The following is a 20,148-nucleotide window of genomic DNA, read 5'->3' as shown; positions in this document are numbered from 1 at the left end:
ATGGCAGACCAAACTGCACAACACTCTGGGTACCCAGCATTAATTCCTCAGCTCCCAACAGTCTGTCTACCTGGCAAATAACAAGCCTTTCTGTCCTTTCTGCCCCAGAGACCTTCAGAATTTGAGTGTTCCCTGAAAAGCCTGTCCTTACTACTCCTTACATTATTTCTTTTGTGAGCTTGGTCCCAACCACTCCCTCTCCCTCAATTATCACCATAAGAGGATATTTTCCAAACCTCTTATTTCCAGCCCAATTTCCTGAGCTGTAAGTCCAAATATCGATTAGCCTGTTCAGACACTACCACTACATTTCCCATTTCATCCTTTCAACTTGTCCTTCTTTCCTGGCATAAAAGGCACTCCAGGATCAGAGAGCCTTTCCTCATGCTTCCTCTGTCTAGAAAGCACTGCCCACCTTTTTACAATTTTTCATCTATTTAGACTTGTTTCAAAGGTTGCTCATCTCCCTCCTGCTCCAAGAAACTCTTCCTGACTTACTCCTTTTTCCTTGCCTTCCCTGGGAGAGATTTACAGTACTCCCTTTTTGCACTCAACTAGACCTTTTATAGATGTCCACTGTGGCACATTTAACAATGGAGTCAGAGCATGAGCATAAACTTAGCAAAAAAAGAATACCTCTTAAGGCCATTGTATGTTCCAACAGTGTGTCAGAATCTGGTGTTTAAGTACACATACTTTTTTTGTACAGTTAGAACAGTAATTTTGTCCCTCAGGGGATGCTTGGCAATATTTGGAGACATTTTGGGTTGTCAAAACTGGGGAAGGATGTTACTAGCATCTAGTGAGTAGAGGCCAGGGATGCTACTAAGTATCCTACAATGTTGTAGGATGCTATCAAATATCATATAATTTCTACAGTAAAGAATTATTCAACCCAAAATGTCAACAGTGCTGAAGTTAAGAAACCCATCATAATGATCTTTCTAAAGAATTACATCATATCATTCCTTTGATTAAACTTCTTTAATAGGTTCCTGCTAGAACCAGAATAAAATCAAAACTCCTGATCATGGTCTTAAACTCTATATAATACAGTCCCTGCCTACCCCTCTCATCTCACCCCTTTTTACCTTCCTTCTCAGTTACTAAGCTCTGGTCACAGTGGCCTTTTGTTCAAACATACCAAGCCTGTGCCCAAACACAACAGATTCTCAGGATTTTGCCCTTCCTTTTGTTTCTACTCAAAATATTCTCCAGTGTCGTCTCAAATGTCATCTCTTCAGAGAGGTATTCCCTGATACTGTAGCATTAGTAGCTGCCACCAATATCACTACCAGTTATATACTCATTACTCCATTTAATTTTCTTTATAGTACTTAAAAGTATTTGGACTTCCATGTTTATTGTCTCCACCTCTAAAATGTAAGCTCCTTGAGAACAGGGATATCTCTATAGCCCAGGAGTAAATGTTCATTAAATAACTGACTGTCTGATGGACTACAATATGGCCCCTTAAAACCAAGACAACTACATCATCTGGTGATCAACTAAATAGAGATTTCTTTACAATGCTGGAGGAAAAACTGACTCTGCTAGACCTACTGAGAGGACCTATGGTAGTCCTATACTAAGGGATTTTCAAAGGTAGTTTTTTGTTTTGTTTTGAGACAGAGTCTCGCTTTGTTGCTCAGGCTAGAGTGAGTGCCGTGGGCATCAGCCTAGCTCACAGCAACCTCAAACTCTGGGCTCAAGCGATCCTCCTGCCTCAGCCTCCCGAGTAGCTGGGACTACAAGCATGTGCCACCATGCCCGGCTAATTTTTTCTCTATATTTTTAGTTGGCCAATTAATTTCTTTCTATTTATAGTAGAGATGGGGGTCTCGCTCTTGCTCAGGGTAGTTTCGAACTCCTGACCTTAAGCAATCCACCCACCTCGGCCTCCCAGAGTGCTAGGATTATAGGCGTGAGCCACCGCGCCCAGCCTCAAAGGTAGTTTTGAAAATATTTTTTTTACTTCATGTGCTGACTTTAGAAAATATAATTATTATATTGCTTATGTCAATCTCCTATTAAACTGAAACACTTTAAAGGGAGATGCCATCTTAGAAGCCTCAGCATTTAGCATGAAGCTAGACATTTAAACTTTTATATACTATCACCACCATTCTACTAAGTTGGAAATTTTTGTGTCACCTGTTTGTGTGTAGTTTGTCTCCTGATTAGACTCTGACAGATATACCACCCTTCATTAATCACAATCAGTAACTATATCCTATAAATTTTACTTTCATGTTCGATCTACAAAGTGTCACTATCTACTTAACTTATAAATTACTTCTTGCTTTCCATGCCCACTGCTATTATCTTAGCTGATAACTGCACTATCTCTTGTCTGAACCATGACAATAGTGTATCAACTTTCAGTGGGGCATGGCAGCATATGCCTATAGTCGTAGATACTCTAGAGGCTGAGAAGGCCAGGAAATTGCTTGAGCCCAGGAGATGGAAGCTGTAGTGAACTATGATCATACCACTATACTCCAGCCTGGGTGACAGATAGAGACCCTGTCTCTCTTTTTTTTTTTTTTTTTTGAGACAGTCTTATTTTGTTGCCTGGGTGAGTGCCGTGGCATCAGCCTAGCTCACAGCAACCTCAAACTCCTACGTTCAAGTGATCCTCTTGCTTCAGCCTCCCAAGTAGCTGGGACTACAGGCATGTGCCACCATGTCTGGCTAATTATATACATATATTTTTTTTTAGTTGTCCATATAATCCTATTTTTGGTAGAGACAGGGTCTTGCTCTTGCTTAGGCTGGTCTCAAACTCCTAAGCTCAAATGACCCACCCACCTTGACCTCCCAGGGTGCTAGGATTACAGGCATGAAACACCATGCACGGCCAAGACCCTGTCTCTTGGGGGGGGGGAGTGTTTTTACATTTTCTAAGATTTACCAAAAAAAACATTTTTTTTTTCTTTTTTAGAGACAGGGTCTCGCTCTGTCACCCAGGCTGGAGTGCAGTGGTCCAATCATACCTCACTACAGCCTCTAACTCCTGGGCTCAAGTGATCCTTCTTCTTCAACCCTCCAGAGTAGCTGGGACTGCAGGTGTGTGCTACCATGCCTGGCTAATTCTTTTTTTTTTTTTTTTGTAGAGATGGAGTCTCACTATGTTGCCTAGGCTGGTCTCAAACCCCTGGCCTCAAACAATCCTGCTTCGGCCTCCCAAAGTGCTGGGATTATTGGCATGAACCACCACACTCAGAACCCCCCAAAATTTTGAGTTTATTGAAATATATAATTTGCTGATATAAAATAAATAATTCAATGGTTTTTAGTACAAGAATTGTGCATCTATCACAATTTTAGAATGGTTATATCACCCCAAAAGAAATCCCATACCCTTTAGCTATCACCCCCCAACACCCCTATCCTCCCCATCCACATGTAGTCAGTCATCTACTTTCTGTCTCCATAGACTTGCCTATTCTGAACATTTCATATAAATGCACTCATACAATATGTGGTTTTTTGTGACTGGCTTCTTTCACTTAACATAATGTTTTCAAGGTTCATCCATGTTGTAGCATGAATCAGTACTTTATTCCTTTTTATAAATATTTATTTATTTATTTTTGAGACAGTCTTGTTCTGTTGCTGGTAGAGTGCTGTGGCATCAGCTTAGCTCACAGCAACCTCAAATTCCTGGGCTCAAGCGATCCTCCTGCCTCAGCCGCCCAAATAGCTGGGACTACAGGCGTGTATTACCATGCCCGGCTAATTTTTTATCTTTTTAGCTGCCCAGCCAAATTTCTATTTTTAGCAGAAACAGCGTCTCCCTCCTGCTCAGGCTGGTCTCAACAATCCTCCTGCCTCAGCCTCCTAGAGTACTAGGATTACAGGCGTGAGCCACCGTGCCCAGCCTAAAATTGTATTTTTTAATTAAATTTTATTTTTTTAGAGATAAGGTCTTGCTGTCACCCAGGCTATAGTGCAATGGTGCAATCCTAGCTCACTGTGCCTCCAACTTCTGGGTTCACAGTCACGTGCCATCATATCTGGCTAATCAAAAAAATTTTTTTAGAGAGACAGCATCTTGCTATGTTGCCCTGGTTGGTCTCAAACTCCTGGCCTCAGGTGATCCTCCCATCTTGGCCTCCCAAAGTGCTGGGATTACCGATGTGAGCCACTGTGCCAAATAATATTTATGGCCAAATAATATTTCATTGTAAGCATATACCACATTTTGCTTATATATTCATAAGCTGATGGACATATAAGTTGCTTTCACCTTTTGGTTATTATGAAAAAGGCTTCTATGAATACTCGTGTTTGTATGTTTTTGTCTACCATGTGTACAAAGCTATGAATGAAATTGCTGGGGCAAACAGTAACTCAAATGTTTAACTTTTTGAGGAACTGCCAGACTATTTTCCAAAATGGCTACACCATCTTAAACATTCCAACCAGCAATGTGTGAGGTTCCTGATTTCTCCATATCCTCATCAACACTTTTTACTTTCTTTTTATTGTAGCCATCATAGTGGGTGTGAAGTGGTATCTCACTGTGGTTTTGATTTGTATTTCCTAATGACTAAAGATGCTGAACGTCTTTTCGTGTGCTTATTGGCCATTTGTGTATCTTCTCTAGAGAAATGTCTGTTCAGATCATTTGCCCATTTTTTTAATTGGGTTATTTTTCCTTTTCAATTGTTGGAGTTCTTTATACATATTTTGGATACAGATCCCTTATCAGATATATGATTTATCAATATTTTCTCCCATTCTTTACTCTTTCTTGATAGTGTTTTTTGAAGCAGAAAATTTTAAATTTCGGTAGTCTAATTTACCTATTTTAATTTTGGTTGCTTGTGCTTTTGATGTCCTACCTAAGAAAACACTGCTTTAATAATTTTAGCTCTTTAGGTCTCTCAACTATTTTAATTTTTGCATATTATGTGAGGTGGGGATACAACTTTATTCTTTTGAATGTAGATATCCAGTTGTCCTGGCACCACTTGTTGAAAAGTCTATTCTTTTCCCAATTAATTGTTTTGGTACCCTTGCCAAGACAAATCAATTGACCATAAAGATAAAGGTTTTTTTCAACTATTACTGTGGTCTAAATGTTTCGTGTTCCCCTAAAATTCTTATGTTGAAATCCTAACCCCCAAGATGATGGTATTAGGAGGTGGGGCCTTTAGGGGATGATTAGGTCATCAATGGGATTAGTGTACTTACAAAAGAGGCACAGGGGAGCTCAATCACTCCTTCCACCATGTGAAGACACAGTAAGCAGGCACCTTAAACCAGGAACGGGCCCTTATCAGACACTGAATCTGCCAATGCTTTCATCTTAGAATTTCCAGCTTCCAGAGCTGCAAGAAATAAATTTCTTTTGCTTATAAGCCACCTAGTTTATGGTATGTTGTTATAGCATCCCTAACAGACTAAGACAATTCTATTTGATTGATCAATAGGTCTATCCTATGCCAGTACCACGTTGTCATGATTACTATTGCTTTGTACAGGTTGAATATCCCTTATCCCAAATGCTTGTAACCAGGTGTATTTCAGATTTCAAATTTTGAAATACTTGTTTATCTTTAGCACTGCTAATCTGAAGATCTGAGATCCGAAATGCTCCAATGAGCATTTCCTTTGAGTGTTATGTCAGCACTCAAAATGTTTCAGATTTTGAATTTTCAGATTAGGGATACTCAACCCAAAGTAAATTGTGAAATTGGGATATGTGAGTACTCCAACTTTGCAAACATTTTCATCTAACTCTAATGTCATTTTGGGTACTAAGTATGTAGGGGACTGACATATATTTTCCTAGTTTAAGAATTAAAGTTAGTGAGTAATGTACGTGTTCTGCCCAGAGTATTTGAAAGTAATGTGTTCCAGACAGACTCCCTGTGATAAACAAAGGTGTTGCCTAGAGGTATAACAAAGGACCTGAGCTGCAAGTAGCAAGACGGCCCCACCCCATGGCATTAGGGATCTAGAGGCCACACGATAAACCTATTGTTCCTGTGACTGCAGCGTACACTCCATAAGATGGCTGGTTAGTCAATGACAGGTAAGACCCCTCAAGGGAGGGGCGACCTAAGCCAGGCACAGCCGCCGGGGTTCAGCTGAAGCTCTTAGGGGTCACCCTAAGAGAAGCTGGGGATGAGAAATGCCCCCTGTGGCTCACCTTGCCCATCCTTGCTAATCTCGGTCCTTTATCTATGCCTAGCGTCTAGAACATCCACCTGGAAACCTTGAGCCAGGGGATATCTGCTTCCCTAAGGCTACGTATTCCAGAATTTATGGCCACTGCTGCAATGCCTGGGTGGTTATGTACAAGGAGCTAAATTAAATCTTTGAGTATAGGCCGGGCGCTGTGGCTCACGCCTGTAATCCTAGCTCTTGGGAGGCCGAGGCGGGCGGATTGCTCAAGGTCAGGAGTTCAAAACCAGCCTGAGCAAGAGCGAGACCCCGTCTCTACTATAAATAGAAAGAAATTAATTGGCCAACTAATATATATATAAAAAAAATTAGCCGGGCATGGTGGCACATGCCTGTAGTCCCAGCTACCCGGGAGGCTGAGGCAGAAGGATCACTCGAGCCCAGGAGTTTGAGGTTGCTGTGAGCTAGGACGCCAGGGCACTCACTCTAGCCTGGGCAACAAAGTGAGACTCTGTCTCAAAAAAAAAAAAAAAAAAAAAATCTTTGAGTATAAAAATAAAATGGACCCGGTGTATTATTACTTGAGTCAACCATACGCGTGTCTGCGTTTTTGTGTTCTGCGCGTCTGTGTTTTATGTTCTGTGTTCATCCTCTGTCCTGCAAACAGGCCGTGACAAAGTATTATAATACTCTATTTTACAAATGAAGAAACTTAAGGCTTAGAGAATTTTAGCTTTCTCAGGGGCACAAAATTATCTGATAATTGCTCCAGGATTTATTTTCAGATCTACATCAATCCAAAGGACCACAAAAGCTCCTTCTATAATCCAATCTCAAGCTCTCTTCCAGACTTAATTTATACTAATCCCCAAATGTACCCCAAACTATCCCCTATGCTTTTCTACTTCTAAACTTCTGCTCCTGATATTACTTCCACCTAGAATGTCCTGCCCTGTTTCATAGAATTCTAATTCAGAATACCTTCATTTTCATTTAACGAAGTGATCTTTTTTTTTTTTTTTTTTTTTTGAGACAGAGTCTCACTTTGTTGCCCAGGCTAGAGTGAGTGCCATGGCATCAGCCTAGCTCACAGCAACCTCAAACTCCTGGGCTCAAGCGATCCTGCTGCCTCAACCTCCCGAGTAGCTGGGACTATAGGCATGTGCCACCATGCCCGGCTAATTTTTTTCTATATATATTAGTTGTCCAATTAATTTCTTTCTATTTATAGTAGAGACGGGGTCTCATTCTTGCTCAGGCTGGTTTCGAACTCCTGACCTCGAGCAATCAGCCCGCCTCGGCCTCCCAGAGTGCTAGGATTACAGGCGTGAGCCACCACGCCCGGCACGAAGTGATCTTTTTTCACTCTATTTCCTTACCACTATAAGCCTCTCTTGTATTTTCTATTCCATCACATTGCAATAAAGATATCTGTATACATATGATCTCCCTTCCTATATTAAAAATAAGGATGATGTCTCATTCACCTTTCAATCTCCTCAAAGCCAGAATACAGTACCTTTCATATGGCAGGTACTAACTGTTTTAAATGAATAAAAGAAATTATAAAATTACCCCTAGTACTGTGGGCAATAAAAGTATGCATGTGTATACTGGGGTGATGAGGTATGTGTGGGTGAAGGTCATGGCAAGACTATAGGAATGAAAACCTAGGGAATGTCCTAAACCTGAGAGTGTGATAAGAGAAGGATGATATGAGACAAGTGTGTCGTAGAGTGGCAGGCCCAAACAGAGAACTGATGCTAACCACTCTGTTGGCAAGAATGAAACTTAGAATCTTGAGGTGTTGTGTGCAGATGTGTAATGCTTGCCAATGAATTTGAAATAAGATAAAATAAGTGACTTAAGAAGCCCCAAACCAAGTTTATTGTGGTATAGAACACAGGATAACAAATACCTCAAATATATTCAGGTAATGTCTGATATACAGGGCTACTCTAGGGTCAGAAGTCTCCAAGAAAAAAATAGGAAAATGAGACATTTCTCTCAAAAAAGCCATAAAATAGGACAGTGTGCCAAATCTTACAACCTCCTCCATGTCCCTGACTTCCCTGATTTGTCCATTCTTGTACCAGTTCAAATCATCAACACCTCCCCATTTTTTTAGCCCAAATTGCTCAATGAGAAGAAAGTCTTTTTCAGATGGAACAAGGCGGTTTTCTCCTCAGTGCTATCTGGTTCCAGTCAAAAGGTATGACTTCCTCGCAAAGGAAACTGTAAGGAACTCTATACTCTGGAAAGACCAACATCAGGGCCTCTTGCCAACCACTAAATCTAGAATCCTATCTCCAAAAGCTACTGTGGCTAAACTCTTAGAAATAAGTCACATAATACAGGAACTCTCATTCTGCTGAGAATCTTTACCCAGATAGTGAATGAGGTTTAGATATAGTGGTTTTCAAAGCTGGCAACAACCTGGCATTAACAGGGTAATTTCATCACAACCTCTTCATTTTCCAAATATCCAGTCAGGATCTATTTAAACTCCACCATCTACTTTCTCATCCAATTGCCTTTTATCCAGCTGGCAGGACCTTCCAAGAAACATGATATAGTAGGCACTGCAGTATACTGGCTGCTTGTTGGGGTTGGAATAGACCTGTTCAGGTTTGAGGGACGTGAAAGGATTAGCCCCATAGGCAGTGATATGTGTATCCAGTTCCACCAGAATCTGCAAAGAGGATGCCAATTCCTGATGGCTGTGGAAGAGAGAGAAGAGAAATTGCTCTAATGATTATGAGAGAGAAGGGAGAAACTGCTCAAGAGCCTGATACTTCTGTACTCAACAATCACCCAAATTACCCAAGGCTATACTAGGCAAGAGATATCCCTTCTGCCCAAATGTCTCACTAAATACCCAATTAACTAGCATAGGACTTTGTTCCAAGGGGATGAAAAAGCCACATGTGGGAAGGAAGAATATCCTTACCATAAGGTAGATAAGCAAGGGGGGAGTAAAATGAGCTCATCTTTATAAAGTGAGGTATGAGTGAGTCAGGGGAGTATCACGTATGCAAAGAGATCAAAACCTGTAAACAGTAATCAATGTAGGGATCTTGTAGTCACGAAGAAGCAACAAGGTGGGCAGCCAAGCTTCCATCAAGTCTGGGGAGGAATGGAAACCTATGGAACAAAAATGGAAATAAGAATAGGGAAGGGAGGCCGGGCGCGGTGGCTCACACCTGTAATCCTAGCACTCTGGGAGGCCGAGGCGGGCGGATTGCTCGAGGTTGGGAGTTCGAAACCATCCTGAGCAAGACCCCATCTCTACTAAAAATAGAAAGAAATTAATTGACCAACTAAAAATATATATACAAAAAATTAGCCGGGCATGGTGGTGCATGCCTGTAGTCCCAGCTACTCGGGAGGCTGAGGCAGGAGGATGGCTTGAGCCCAGGAGTTTGAGGTTGGGTTGCTGTGAGCTAGGCTGACGCCACAGCACTTACTCTAGCCTGGGCAACAAAAGTGAGACTCTGTCTCAAAAAAAAAAAAAAAAAAGAATAGGGAGGAGAAAGACTGAAGTAGACTGCAAGAGCAAGATATTTCTTTGATTGTGTCCACACCACACCTCACCTTGCTCATCCCCAATACTCATGATCATCCACCCCAGTTTCTTCAATTGTTTTATTTTTTGTTTTGTTTTTGTTTTTTGTTTTTTTAAAGACAGGGTCCTGCTTTGTTGCCCAGGATGGAGTACAAAGGAATGATCATAGCTCACTGCAACCTGGAATTCTTGGGCTCAAGGGAACCTCCTTCCTCAGTCTCTTGAGTAGCCAGGACTACAGATGCATGCCATGATACCCAGCTAATTTATTCTTTAAATTTTTTGTAGAGAGTAGAGACAGGGTCTCACTATGTTGCCCAGGCTAATCTTGAACTCCTGACCTCAAGGGATCCTCCTACCTTGGCCTCCCAAAGTGCTGGGATTACAGGCGTGAGCCACCACACCTAGCCTTCGGTAGAAAATTCTGAACCCAGGTGTAGTATATATGGCAAATTATCAACCAAGATTGTCATCATATTGTGTTTATGGAGACCACATGAATGGAGTTCCAAAGATAAAAGATGCAAGATTTGGGGTGGAAAATTCTCAGGGGAAGCCAAATAGTATTCCTCTGAACCAATGAATCTTACCTGGATGGAATGCCACTGCCAAATCTGGACGGGCTATCTGCCCCGTCTCTACCTGCTCCTCCCAGAAGTCATGATAGAGGTCCCTGTAGCCACTAAGCTGAATTGTGCCAGGTTCCAGGGGTGAAGTTGAGGTGCTGTGAGAAAAGCCAATAGCCACATCTACACCGACCATAATCACACGGAGTCCAAGGTGTCCAGGAAACATGTAGCCAAGCTCATCATAGTCCCCAGGGCGAGCAAGAAATGTCTCCACATGGGAAGCACCAATCAAATGTACTGTGCTTCCCCCAGTCTTCCTAACATCTATCCCCAAGGCCCTAAGCCCTAGGCCCACTGTCAAGGGCCTTGACAGGGCATCTGTCAGTAGCCGCTTCAATGATCCCTGCAGGATATCTGGGTCTGGCCTTGGCCGTCCTACACTGGCCCATAGGGTGGTCATGGCATGACTACCTAGTACAGTATCCAGTGTAGCATCTAGCTGTGACCCTTTCATAGAAAACCAAGTGTCCCAGTCTTGTACAACTTCAGCTGGCCATGGCCAAGGTCCTGAGGGTAGGACAAAATCGCCTGCAGGAAAAAAGGAATAAAAAGTAGGGAAATGTAAATTAAAAACACAATGAGATACCACCTTACCCATCAGAATGACCATTATTAAAAAGTCAAAAAACAGATGTTGGCATGTTTGTAGTAAAAAGGAAACGCTTATACATTGTTAGTGGAAATGTAAACTAGTACAACTTCTATGGAAAACAGTATGAAAATTTCTCAAAGAACTCAAAGTAAACCTACCATTTGATCTAGCAATCCCACTACTGGGTATCTAAGGAAGTCATTTTATAAAAAAGACACCTACACCCAAATGTTTATTGGAGTAAAATTCACAATTGCAAAATACGGAATCAACCTAAGTGCCTACCAACTGAAGAATGGATAAAGAAAATGTAGTATATATATTAATACACCATGGGATACTACTCAGCCATAAAAAGGAATGAAATAATGTCTTTTGCAGCAAGTTGGATGGAACTGTAGATTATCATTCTAAGTGAATTATCTCAGGAATAGAAAAACAAATACTACATGTTCTCTCTTATAAGTGGACACTAAACAAGGGATGTATATGGTCATAAAGTGATGTAATAGACATTGAAAACTAAAAAGGGTGGAGGGTGGAGGGGGATGAGGAATAAAAATCTGCTTATTGAGTATAATGTACACTATTCTGATGATGGGTACACTGAAAGCTCTGACTTCAGCATTATACAATTTATCCATGTAATAAAAAATACTTGTATCCCCTATATATATTGGAAAATAAAAGGTAACATAATCCTTGCCTGGCTTCAAAATTCCCTTCTCACTAATGATCAATATTCCCTATATGTTCACTCTGCCAACCAGCGTCCAAGAGTGCCCCATCCCTTACCCCAGGTTCCTCTTTTTTCATGACAATATGCTTTCCAGTACAATCAACTATGGCCATTATAGTAAAGTTTCCCAATACCACTACTCCACCTGTGACCAGAAGCCATTCCATGAGACGGTCCACAGCCACAAGACGAAGCTCTTGACAAACCCTCCTGTGTGCTGGCCAGTCTGACTTCTGGCACTCTGGACCACAGTAATAGACATTTCTGCACCTGAGAGAATGTGTCACAGGAATAGATGTTGTATACATAAAGGTGATTGGGGGTGTCTGGGGAAGGGATTGATATTCTCATACCTAGGAAGAAAGATCAGTGAATGGGTCAGGAAGGTAGGAAAAGGAATGATACAACAAATTTGGGGACTGCATTTGGCAGAAGAGGCAGGAGATAGTTGGAAATATAATTGTTCTCCCAGACAAAGTGACACCATAGTCTCTATCTATCTGGAACATCTCACTTTTTATATCTCTTTTAAAAGAAAAGAAAATAAAACACCAGGAGTTTGTAGCTGCCCTCTCATCACAGCTATAGTTCAAACCCAACCTCCTTACAACAGATGTGGCCTTACTCTTTGAGTACTCAAGAAAAGGGAGACACAGAGGATTGTATTGTAGCGGCCTCAAACTCCTGGGCTCGAGTGATCCTTCTGCCTCAGCCTCCCGGGTAGCTGGGACTACAGGCATGCGCCACCATGCCCGGCTAATTTTATATATATATATCAGTTGGCCAATTAATTTCTTTCTATTTTTATAGTAGAGACGGGGTCTCGCTCTTGCTCAGGCTGGTTTTGAACTCCTGACCTTGAGCAATCCGCCCGCCTCGGCCTCCCAAGAGCTAGGATTACAGGCGTGAGCCACAGCGCCCGGCCTGTATTGTGGTCTCTTATCTCACTTCCCTGTGACACCAAAAATAAACAGGATTAGAACCCTGTTATGACCACTCTGTAGTCCAAATGATACAAAATGAGGAAAGAGCCTTAAGTTAATTAGAAACCTTTCAGACCTTTCCTTTGGGAATGAGGTCTTAGTACAGGGTCATTTCCGAATGTCTCCCCATTAGCCCCCCACAAGTCACCTTTTGCAGTGCCGGAGGACCTTGGAGTCTGAAAAGCCACTAGGGAGTGCTTTACAGTGAGCACAGAATCTGAATGTGTCCTCCATCCTCTGGAACATTTCTTGAGGACATCGAAATCCAAAGCCTGATACAGGGATACCCCCATCTACCACCAGCCTGCAGAAACAGCAGGGAGAAGGAAAGGCAATAAGGAAAAGAATATTTCTAAAATCTCTCATGTCCTCCCTCTTACCGCCTATACCACCTACTCCTATGTCTCCTACTGACATCATTTCTCACTTAAGCCAATTATTTCTGTAGTAATAAAACTGGCAAAAGATGTGAAAATCCCTCATTGCAAATATCCCATATTGCCCAAATTATATTCCATTTCTACCTTCTGAAATCACTTCTACCAAATATAATATATCCCTCTTCCATAAAGCTGGTCACTCACTTGTATTCTTCATAACTTTTCATGTTCAGCTTTTGAAGGATCAACTGGGATAGGCCAGGAACATTATTCTCCAAGGATAAGAAGCCAAGTGCATCAATGCTAGGGCCAGGTTTTGAGGGAGTCAGAGGAACAGGGGTCACAACTGTGGGTGGGGTCACAAGCACGGGGGCCACAGATGAAGGGAGTTTCTTGTGCCTTCGTCGCCGGGACCGTGGAGCCATGGCCTGTCCAATGATACCTGGAGACTATATGCAGAACAGATATGGAATGGAATTTTATAAGCTGTACACATAGTATTTTCATATGCTTGACTTACTTCTTCTGGTCTCTCAGACCCAGGTTATCAGTAAGATTTAGTATTTACTGATTATTGACTACCACAGGCAGTTGTGAAAAATAGAATGGAAATAATTATATATGAATATAATTTATACATGTATGTGTTACATATGAAGTTCTACACATAATATAGTAATATGTAAGTAAATGTATGAAAAAGACCTGGGAGGGCTCACAGAAAACTGGTAACAATGATTAACTCTGAGTAGAGTAAGAAGGCAGTGAGATAGGAACTGGGTTGATCAAGGAGGACTTTAGACTTATCTGTAATGTTTGACTTTTTTTATATTCATGTATTTTTAGTGTATTTTCAAAATCGACTTAAAAGAGGAAAAAGCAACAGAAGTTTTAGCTATCCATAGCTACCATCTATTTGGAGAATTAACCAATGTAACCTAGTTAGAGAGATAAAACATTTATTTTAAAAGACCCATCATCATATTTACAAGCAATAAACTATGAAGTAAATGTAACACAAACTATGTGTGCTAAGAGTTATGTAGTAAAAGCAAGTCAGACAGATACATTACAAGGAAAATTTCCTAAAGAGGTGAGTTTTGAAGTAGAAGTAAGCCTACATCCTTGCACTACCTAGCTGGGACTTTGTGATTTCTTCTTTCCCTGTCTTATTTTCTCCCATGTTTTCCACAAGGGCTGAGTAGACAAAAGAGACCATATCGAGAAATATTAAGACAACCATTTATTCAATATATATTTACTAATAAACAGACAAAATAATTTGCAGAATACTATATAGAAACAAATATGAAAAATACACCATCTCATCTAAATGTCTTATAGGGGGATTAGATGTAAGCTACAAAACAAGGTATTATTATATGTAAGTCCTACAAGAAAAGTGAAACTAAAACACTAATGGAAGATCAAAAGAGATTCTCTTCAGAGGGTGACTTCATGAAATAGGCAGCAGTTGGAACAGACCTTGAAAGATGGGAATATTTTGAATACATGAAGATAGGGAAAAAAGGAATTCTAAGCACAGAGAAGAGAATGAGAACAGAAATGTAAATAGGCACACTCTGGAAATTAAGAAACAGAATGACTTGAGTTTGAATGTTAAGTCTAGAGATATAAATATAAGGGCTAAACCTATAAAAATGTTAGAAAATAACAAGGGAAAGCTTTATGACATAGATTTGGCAATGATTTTTTAAACACGACACCAAAGCACAAGTAACAACAATAACAACACAGATAAATTGGGCTACATCAAAATTAAAAACTTTTGTGCATCAAAGGACACTACCAACAGAGTCAAATGACAATGCACAGAATGGGAGAAAATATTTGCAAATCATGTATCTGATAAGGGGTTAGTATCAAGACTACATAAAGAACCCCTACAATTCAACAACAAAAACCAGACAACTCAACTAAAAAATGGGCATAATATTTGAATAGAATTTTCTAAAAGAATATATGCAAATGGACAACAAACAAGAAAATATGCTCATTAGTCATGAGGGAATTGCAAACCAAAACCACAATGAGATATCACTTCATACCCACTAGGAAGGCTATTATTGAAAACCCAGGAAACAATAAATGCTGATGAGGATGTGGAGTAATTGGAACCCTCACACACACTATGGAAATGTAAAATGGTACAGGCACTATAGAAAACAGTATGGCAATTCCTCAAACCAGCAATTTCATTCTTAGGTATATATACCAAATAACTAAAAATAGGTACTCAAACAAATGTTTACACATGAACATTCATAGCAGCACCATTCACAATAGCCAAAAGGTAGAAATAACCCAAAGATCCACCAATGGATGATAAACAAATTGGGAGTAAATAAATATTATTCGGCCAAAAAAAGAAATAAGGCTGGGCATGGTAGCTCACACCTATAATCCCAGCACTTTAGGAGCCCAAGGTGGGAGGCTACTTCAGACCAGGAGCTTGAGATCAGCCTGGGTAACAAAGCAAGATGCTGTCTCTAAAAAAAAAAAATTTTTTTTTAATTAGCTGGGTTTGGTGACTCATGCCTGGAGTTCTAGCTACTCAGGAGGCTGAGGCAGGAGTCCCACATAAACCCAGAGTTTAAGGTTACAGTGAGCTACAATCATACCACTGAACTCCGGCCTAGGCAACAGAGTGAGATCCTATCTCTAAAAAAAAAAGAAAGAAAGAAAATACTGATATATGCTACAATGTAGATGAACCCCAAAACAACTATGCTACTAAGTGAAAGAAGCCAGACACAAAAGATTACATGTTGTATGATGCCATTTATTTGAAATATATGGAATAGGTAAATCCAAAGACAGAAAGCAGATCCGGCAGTTGCTAGGGGCTAGGTGGAAGGGAAAATGAGTATTAATTGTTTAACTGTTATGGGGTTTTCCTTGGGGTAATGAAAATGTTTTAGAACTAAACTAAATGTTTTGGAGGTTGTGGTTCCATAATATTGTGAATATACTAAATGCCATTTAATCGCTAACTTTAAATTAATTTTATGCTATGTGAAAAAGAAAAGAAAAGAAAGGAAAGAAGGAAAAGAAGAAAAGAAAAGAAAAGAAAAGAAAAGAAAAGAAAAGAAAAGAAAAGAAAAGAAAAGAAAAGAAAAGAAAAGAAAAGAAAAGGGAGAAAAGGTATCCGTAGAGAGGCTAAAAAGTTATTAATCCCCAGATTAACTGCCTCCAGGAATAGAGAAATGATAGATGATAAACACACTGGCAGTGGTTAGTCTTACTGTGAATGAGGTAACTATTGAAGTTCAAACTAGGGATCATGTTTTGTTACAAAAATGATCTGACATCTGATCCTTCTAGACCATATCTGTTAGGGAAAAAAACTCCAGAATCATCATGCAGCTGAGGTATAGGTAGGTGACAAAAACAAACAAACAAACAAACAAAACCCCAAATCATCCACCGCATATCCATATCTTACAACATGGCTCTTATAAACCTGTGTCCTCAGGTTAATGGAGGAAAGAATTTGTATTTTTCCTTTGTACTCTCTTTTTCTTTACCCTTATGTTTCCAACCACTCTTTCACAACTCCCCTCATCCCATGGGTGAATGAATGGTTTCAGAGTCCATAGAAAAGAGGTAGCTAAATTCATCTGTATACAATATCCTCTATATTACCATAATGAAGAAGAAATTGGTCCTAACGATATTAGATTATGTTAGGGTTTAAAGGTCACATCTCTTTACTAAAAGGAGAATGGAATTGCCCTTCTCACTTTATGACCCCATTTCCAACAACTGACTTCACTCTGTCCTCCACTTGTTTGTTTGTTTGTTTGTGACAGTCTCGCTCTGTCACCTGGGCTAGAGTGCAGTGGCATCATCATAGCTCACTGCAACCTCCAACTCCTGGGTCCAATCAATTCTCATGCCTCAGCCTCCTAAGTAGCTGGGACTATAGGTGGGTGCCACCACACCCGGCTAATTTTTCTATTTTTTGTAGAGATGTGGTCAGGAACTCCTGGCCTCAAGTGATCCTCCCATCTCAGCCTCCCAGAGTGCTCGGATTACAGGTGTAAGCCACCATGAAAGGACTGCCCACCACTTTTAATCACCATGTATTGTCAACTGCATTTCCAGAATCACTGCTGTTCTAAAAAAAAGCATTTATCTACTCTACCCACCTGCCTCAGACAAGACATAACACGTTCTTAACCTTGAAAGAATGAATTTTTTTTTTTCTTTTTCAGGTATGTCTCAAATCAAAGATACTTTAAGACAACAACTCTAGGGTCTTAAATCCCAGAATTTATAATATCTTCCTGAAGTTAAACCATAAGCCTTTTGCTGCAATGCAAACCAATTAAGGTCAGAAAGGTATTGCCACACTTAACTGAATTTCCAAGGAGAGGTCTTTCTCCAACAAAAGATTAACGCTTGGCAATCTAGTAATTAGCTGAACTGGCTAGAAGTCAAAAGGATCACACAGTTCAGGGAGCAGGAGTGGCGGTGGTAACATCCCTAATATCATAGTCTCCTCTAGAACACAAGGTTCAACACACAAATGAACTAGCTTTCTGGCAGGAAGGTAAAAAGGTGGGAATGAGAAGGTCTTTGCATTTGCATCTATATACACCATCAGGCTCATGTCTGAGTTTGTGTACTGTAGGCTCAGACACAGCTTCCCTAGTTCTAACTTTCCTACAACAAGCTGCAGGCTCCTCCAAGTTCAAGGGGTGTAAACTGAGAAAAACAAAGGGGTGGGGTGACGGGGACAGGGGACACAAGGGAGAAAGCATTGCAGTAAGCTCTCAGAACTTTCCAGAGTTCAGAGTCTACCCAACCTAGGAAAGGAATCACTTTAACTTTTTTCTAGCTGTCCCCAGTGACTTGACCTCTAATTTATTCCCAGTATATGAGAGAGAGAACACCAACACTGAGAACTGAAGAGGAGAGGAGATATGAACTTGATTACACAGAAAAATTCTTATCCTTCATCTCCAAATTACAAACCAAAATGTTAACCTATTCCCAAACCTAAGTCTTCCATATTCCTCCTTACCACAGAAAGTCCCATGCTTCACCTAAATCTGTCATCTTTTCATTATCTCCAGACCAGGAAGGCCCATCTAATTTTCTCTAATTCACCAGCAAATACAAAACATCTTTGGAGAGGTAGGGAGAAGGGGCAGTGAAACTGATCACTGGGGATCCTCAAAAGGGGCAGAAAAAGAGAAAGAGAAAAGGAGAAATACATTAAGAACGCTGCAATTATGACCATATTCAGCTGCTTAATCAGTGATTTAACACTCCCTGGGGTGATAAATACTTTACTCAATAATAAACCAAGCAAGCAGACAGGTTGATAGGGAAAAACTTACCCTGCTAAGCCCTCGGCTTCCTTCCTTCTCTCTTTCCTCCAAGTGAAGTAAGTGCTTGATCTCCTCAAATGTAGGTTGTGGGTTACTTGCAGCTGTCCCTTCATATCACTTTCCTCTACAAACTGCTGAAATGCTGGATCTCAGTGATTAAGTGTGCCCTGCCAACCAGATACACAAGGCTGAATTCTCCTTCATGAGGCAAGTAGAGACCTGGCCCCTTGCCTGGGGACTTCTCTCTTTCTAACCCTCATTCTCTGCCAAGAAGGCTCAGGACTCTATCAACACTTCCAAACTCACTAAAGGCCAGGCAGTCTGAGGAAAAATGAAAAGTACTGCTTCCTGGACTTCTCTCACTCAAAGCAACATTTCTGTTCTCAGTTTACAACTTTAGAAAAAAACCTGGGGATTTAATGCAGAAGTCAGTATTTGGCTGGAAAGGGTAGACATCAACCCAGAGAACAGGAACCCCTGGAGTCCTGTATGTAAATCTAGACCCAGAATGAGTTGACCCAAGCCCAATGTCCTTTTTTAGCATAACAAACACTGTTCAAACAGAATTCAACAATGTCCAATCTAGGGTTAAATACAAATATAATACCCAAGAAAGGAGAAAAGAAATGGTCATTTAACGGTACAGAAAAAAATCAAATATAGGGAAAACATGCAGAATTAATTTGTAAAATTCACTTTCCCTGAAAGGACAGCAAAGTACTCTCTCAGTGAGAGTGTCATCAGGGGCACTCTACCTGTTTATTTCAAGAGGAATAAATGCTTCTGGAATATTAAAATAAGCAAGACCAAAATATTAGTTAATGACTAAAAATGCATACTATTTTTAGGAAAAGAGAAGAAAAGAATCAAATCAACCATCTTCTCGTTCCTCCTGGTAATGGATGCTGATCCAAGGAATTCAGTTCCACATTCCTAGCTCCTATCGGAAGTTGATAGGGCAGTGGTCTTACATGACTGCAAGATCTGGTTTTCTGCTTACATCTGGCCCCAGTAGTCACTTACCTGCTTCTGTGAACATCATCAAACTGGGGAATAGAACCACTTGCAATGAGGTCCTAGAATGTAGTAAATCAAATCCATACAAGAACTTCAAACAGTAGAAAGCACAAACTACAAGTAGGGAAGGTGGAAGAAAAGTGTTAAGGATTCAACAAAACATTACATAACATTACGCAGAACAGCTGTGGACAGAGCAAAACTAGTTGCAATAAGCAAAATCTCTGAATAAAATAGGTATGATTGGCCGGGCGCGGTGGCTCACGCCTGTAATCCTAGCTCTCTGGGAGGCCGAGGCGGGCGGATTGCTCAAGGTCAGGTGTTCAAAACCAGCCTGAGCAAGAGTGAGACCCCGTCTCTACTATAAATAGAAAGAAACTAATTGGCCAACTGATATATATATAAAAAATTAGCCGGGCATGGTGGCGCATGCCTGTAGTCCCACCTACTCGGGAGGCTGAGACAGAAGGATCGCTGGAGCCCAGGAGTTTGAGGTTGCTGTGAGCTAGGCTGACGCCACGGCACTCACTCTAGCCTGGGCAACAAAGCGAGACTCTGTCTCAAAAAAAAAAAAAAAATAGGTATGATTAATTTTAAGCAAAAGTTTTAGAACAATTTCAAATTTAACTGGCCTCAAAAATTTAACTGAGAACCTCAAAGGTTTTGAGTTCTGTTAATAATGGCTGAACTGAAGAAAGTACAAGAAGTCAGAAATTGACTTTTCTAATTCAGAAATATCATCTTT

General features: G+C 40.5%; 1 protein-coding gene across 1 annotated transcript; it reads right to left on the bottom strand.

The window, feature by feature from the left end:
* Positions 1–7,210: 7,210 nt before the first annotated feature.
* Positions 7,211–19,788, bottom strand: MSS51 (MSS51 mitochondrial translational activator). Its single transcript, XM_076010165.1, has 7 exons — positions 18,396–19,788; positions 13,231–13,475; positions 12,795–12,950; positions 11,809–11,933; positions 10,294–10,860; positions 9,189–9,282; positions 7,211–8,858 (listed from the first exon to the last, which is right to left on the bottom strand). The coding sequence occupies exons 2-7, from the start codon at positions 13,449–13,451 to the stop codon at positions 8,639–8,641; spliced, it is 1,383 nt and encodes a 460-aa protein (XP_075866280.1). The 5' UTR covers positions 13,452–13,475; positions 18,396–19,788; the 3' UTR covers positions 7,211–8,638.
* Positions 19,789–20,148: the final 360 nt, after the last annotated feature.

Source organism: Microcebus murinus, chromosome 14 (assembly GCF_040939455.1).
Source record: "Microcebus murinus isolate Inina chromosome 14, M.murinus_Inina_mat1.0, whole genome shotgun sequence".
In the NCBI taxonomy this organism is placed as follows: Eukaryota; Metazoa; Chordata; class Mammalia; order Primates; family Cheirogaleidae; genus Microcebus; species Microcebus murinus.
The sequence above is the reverse complement of the archived record's forward strand: the minus strand, read 5'-3'. Positions and strand labels throughout refer to the sequence as shown.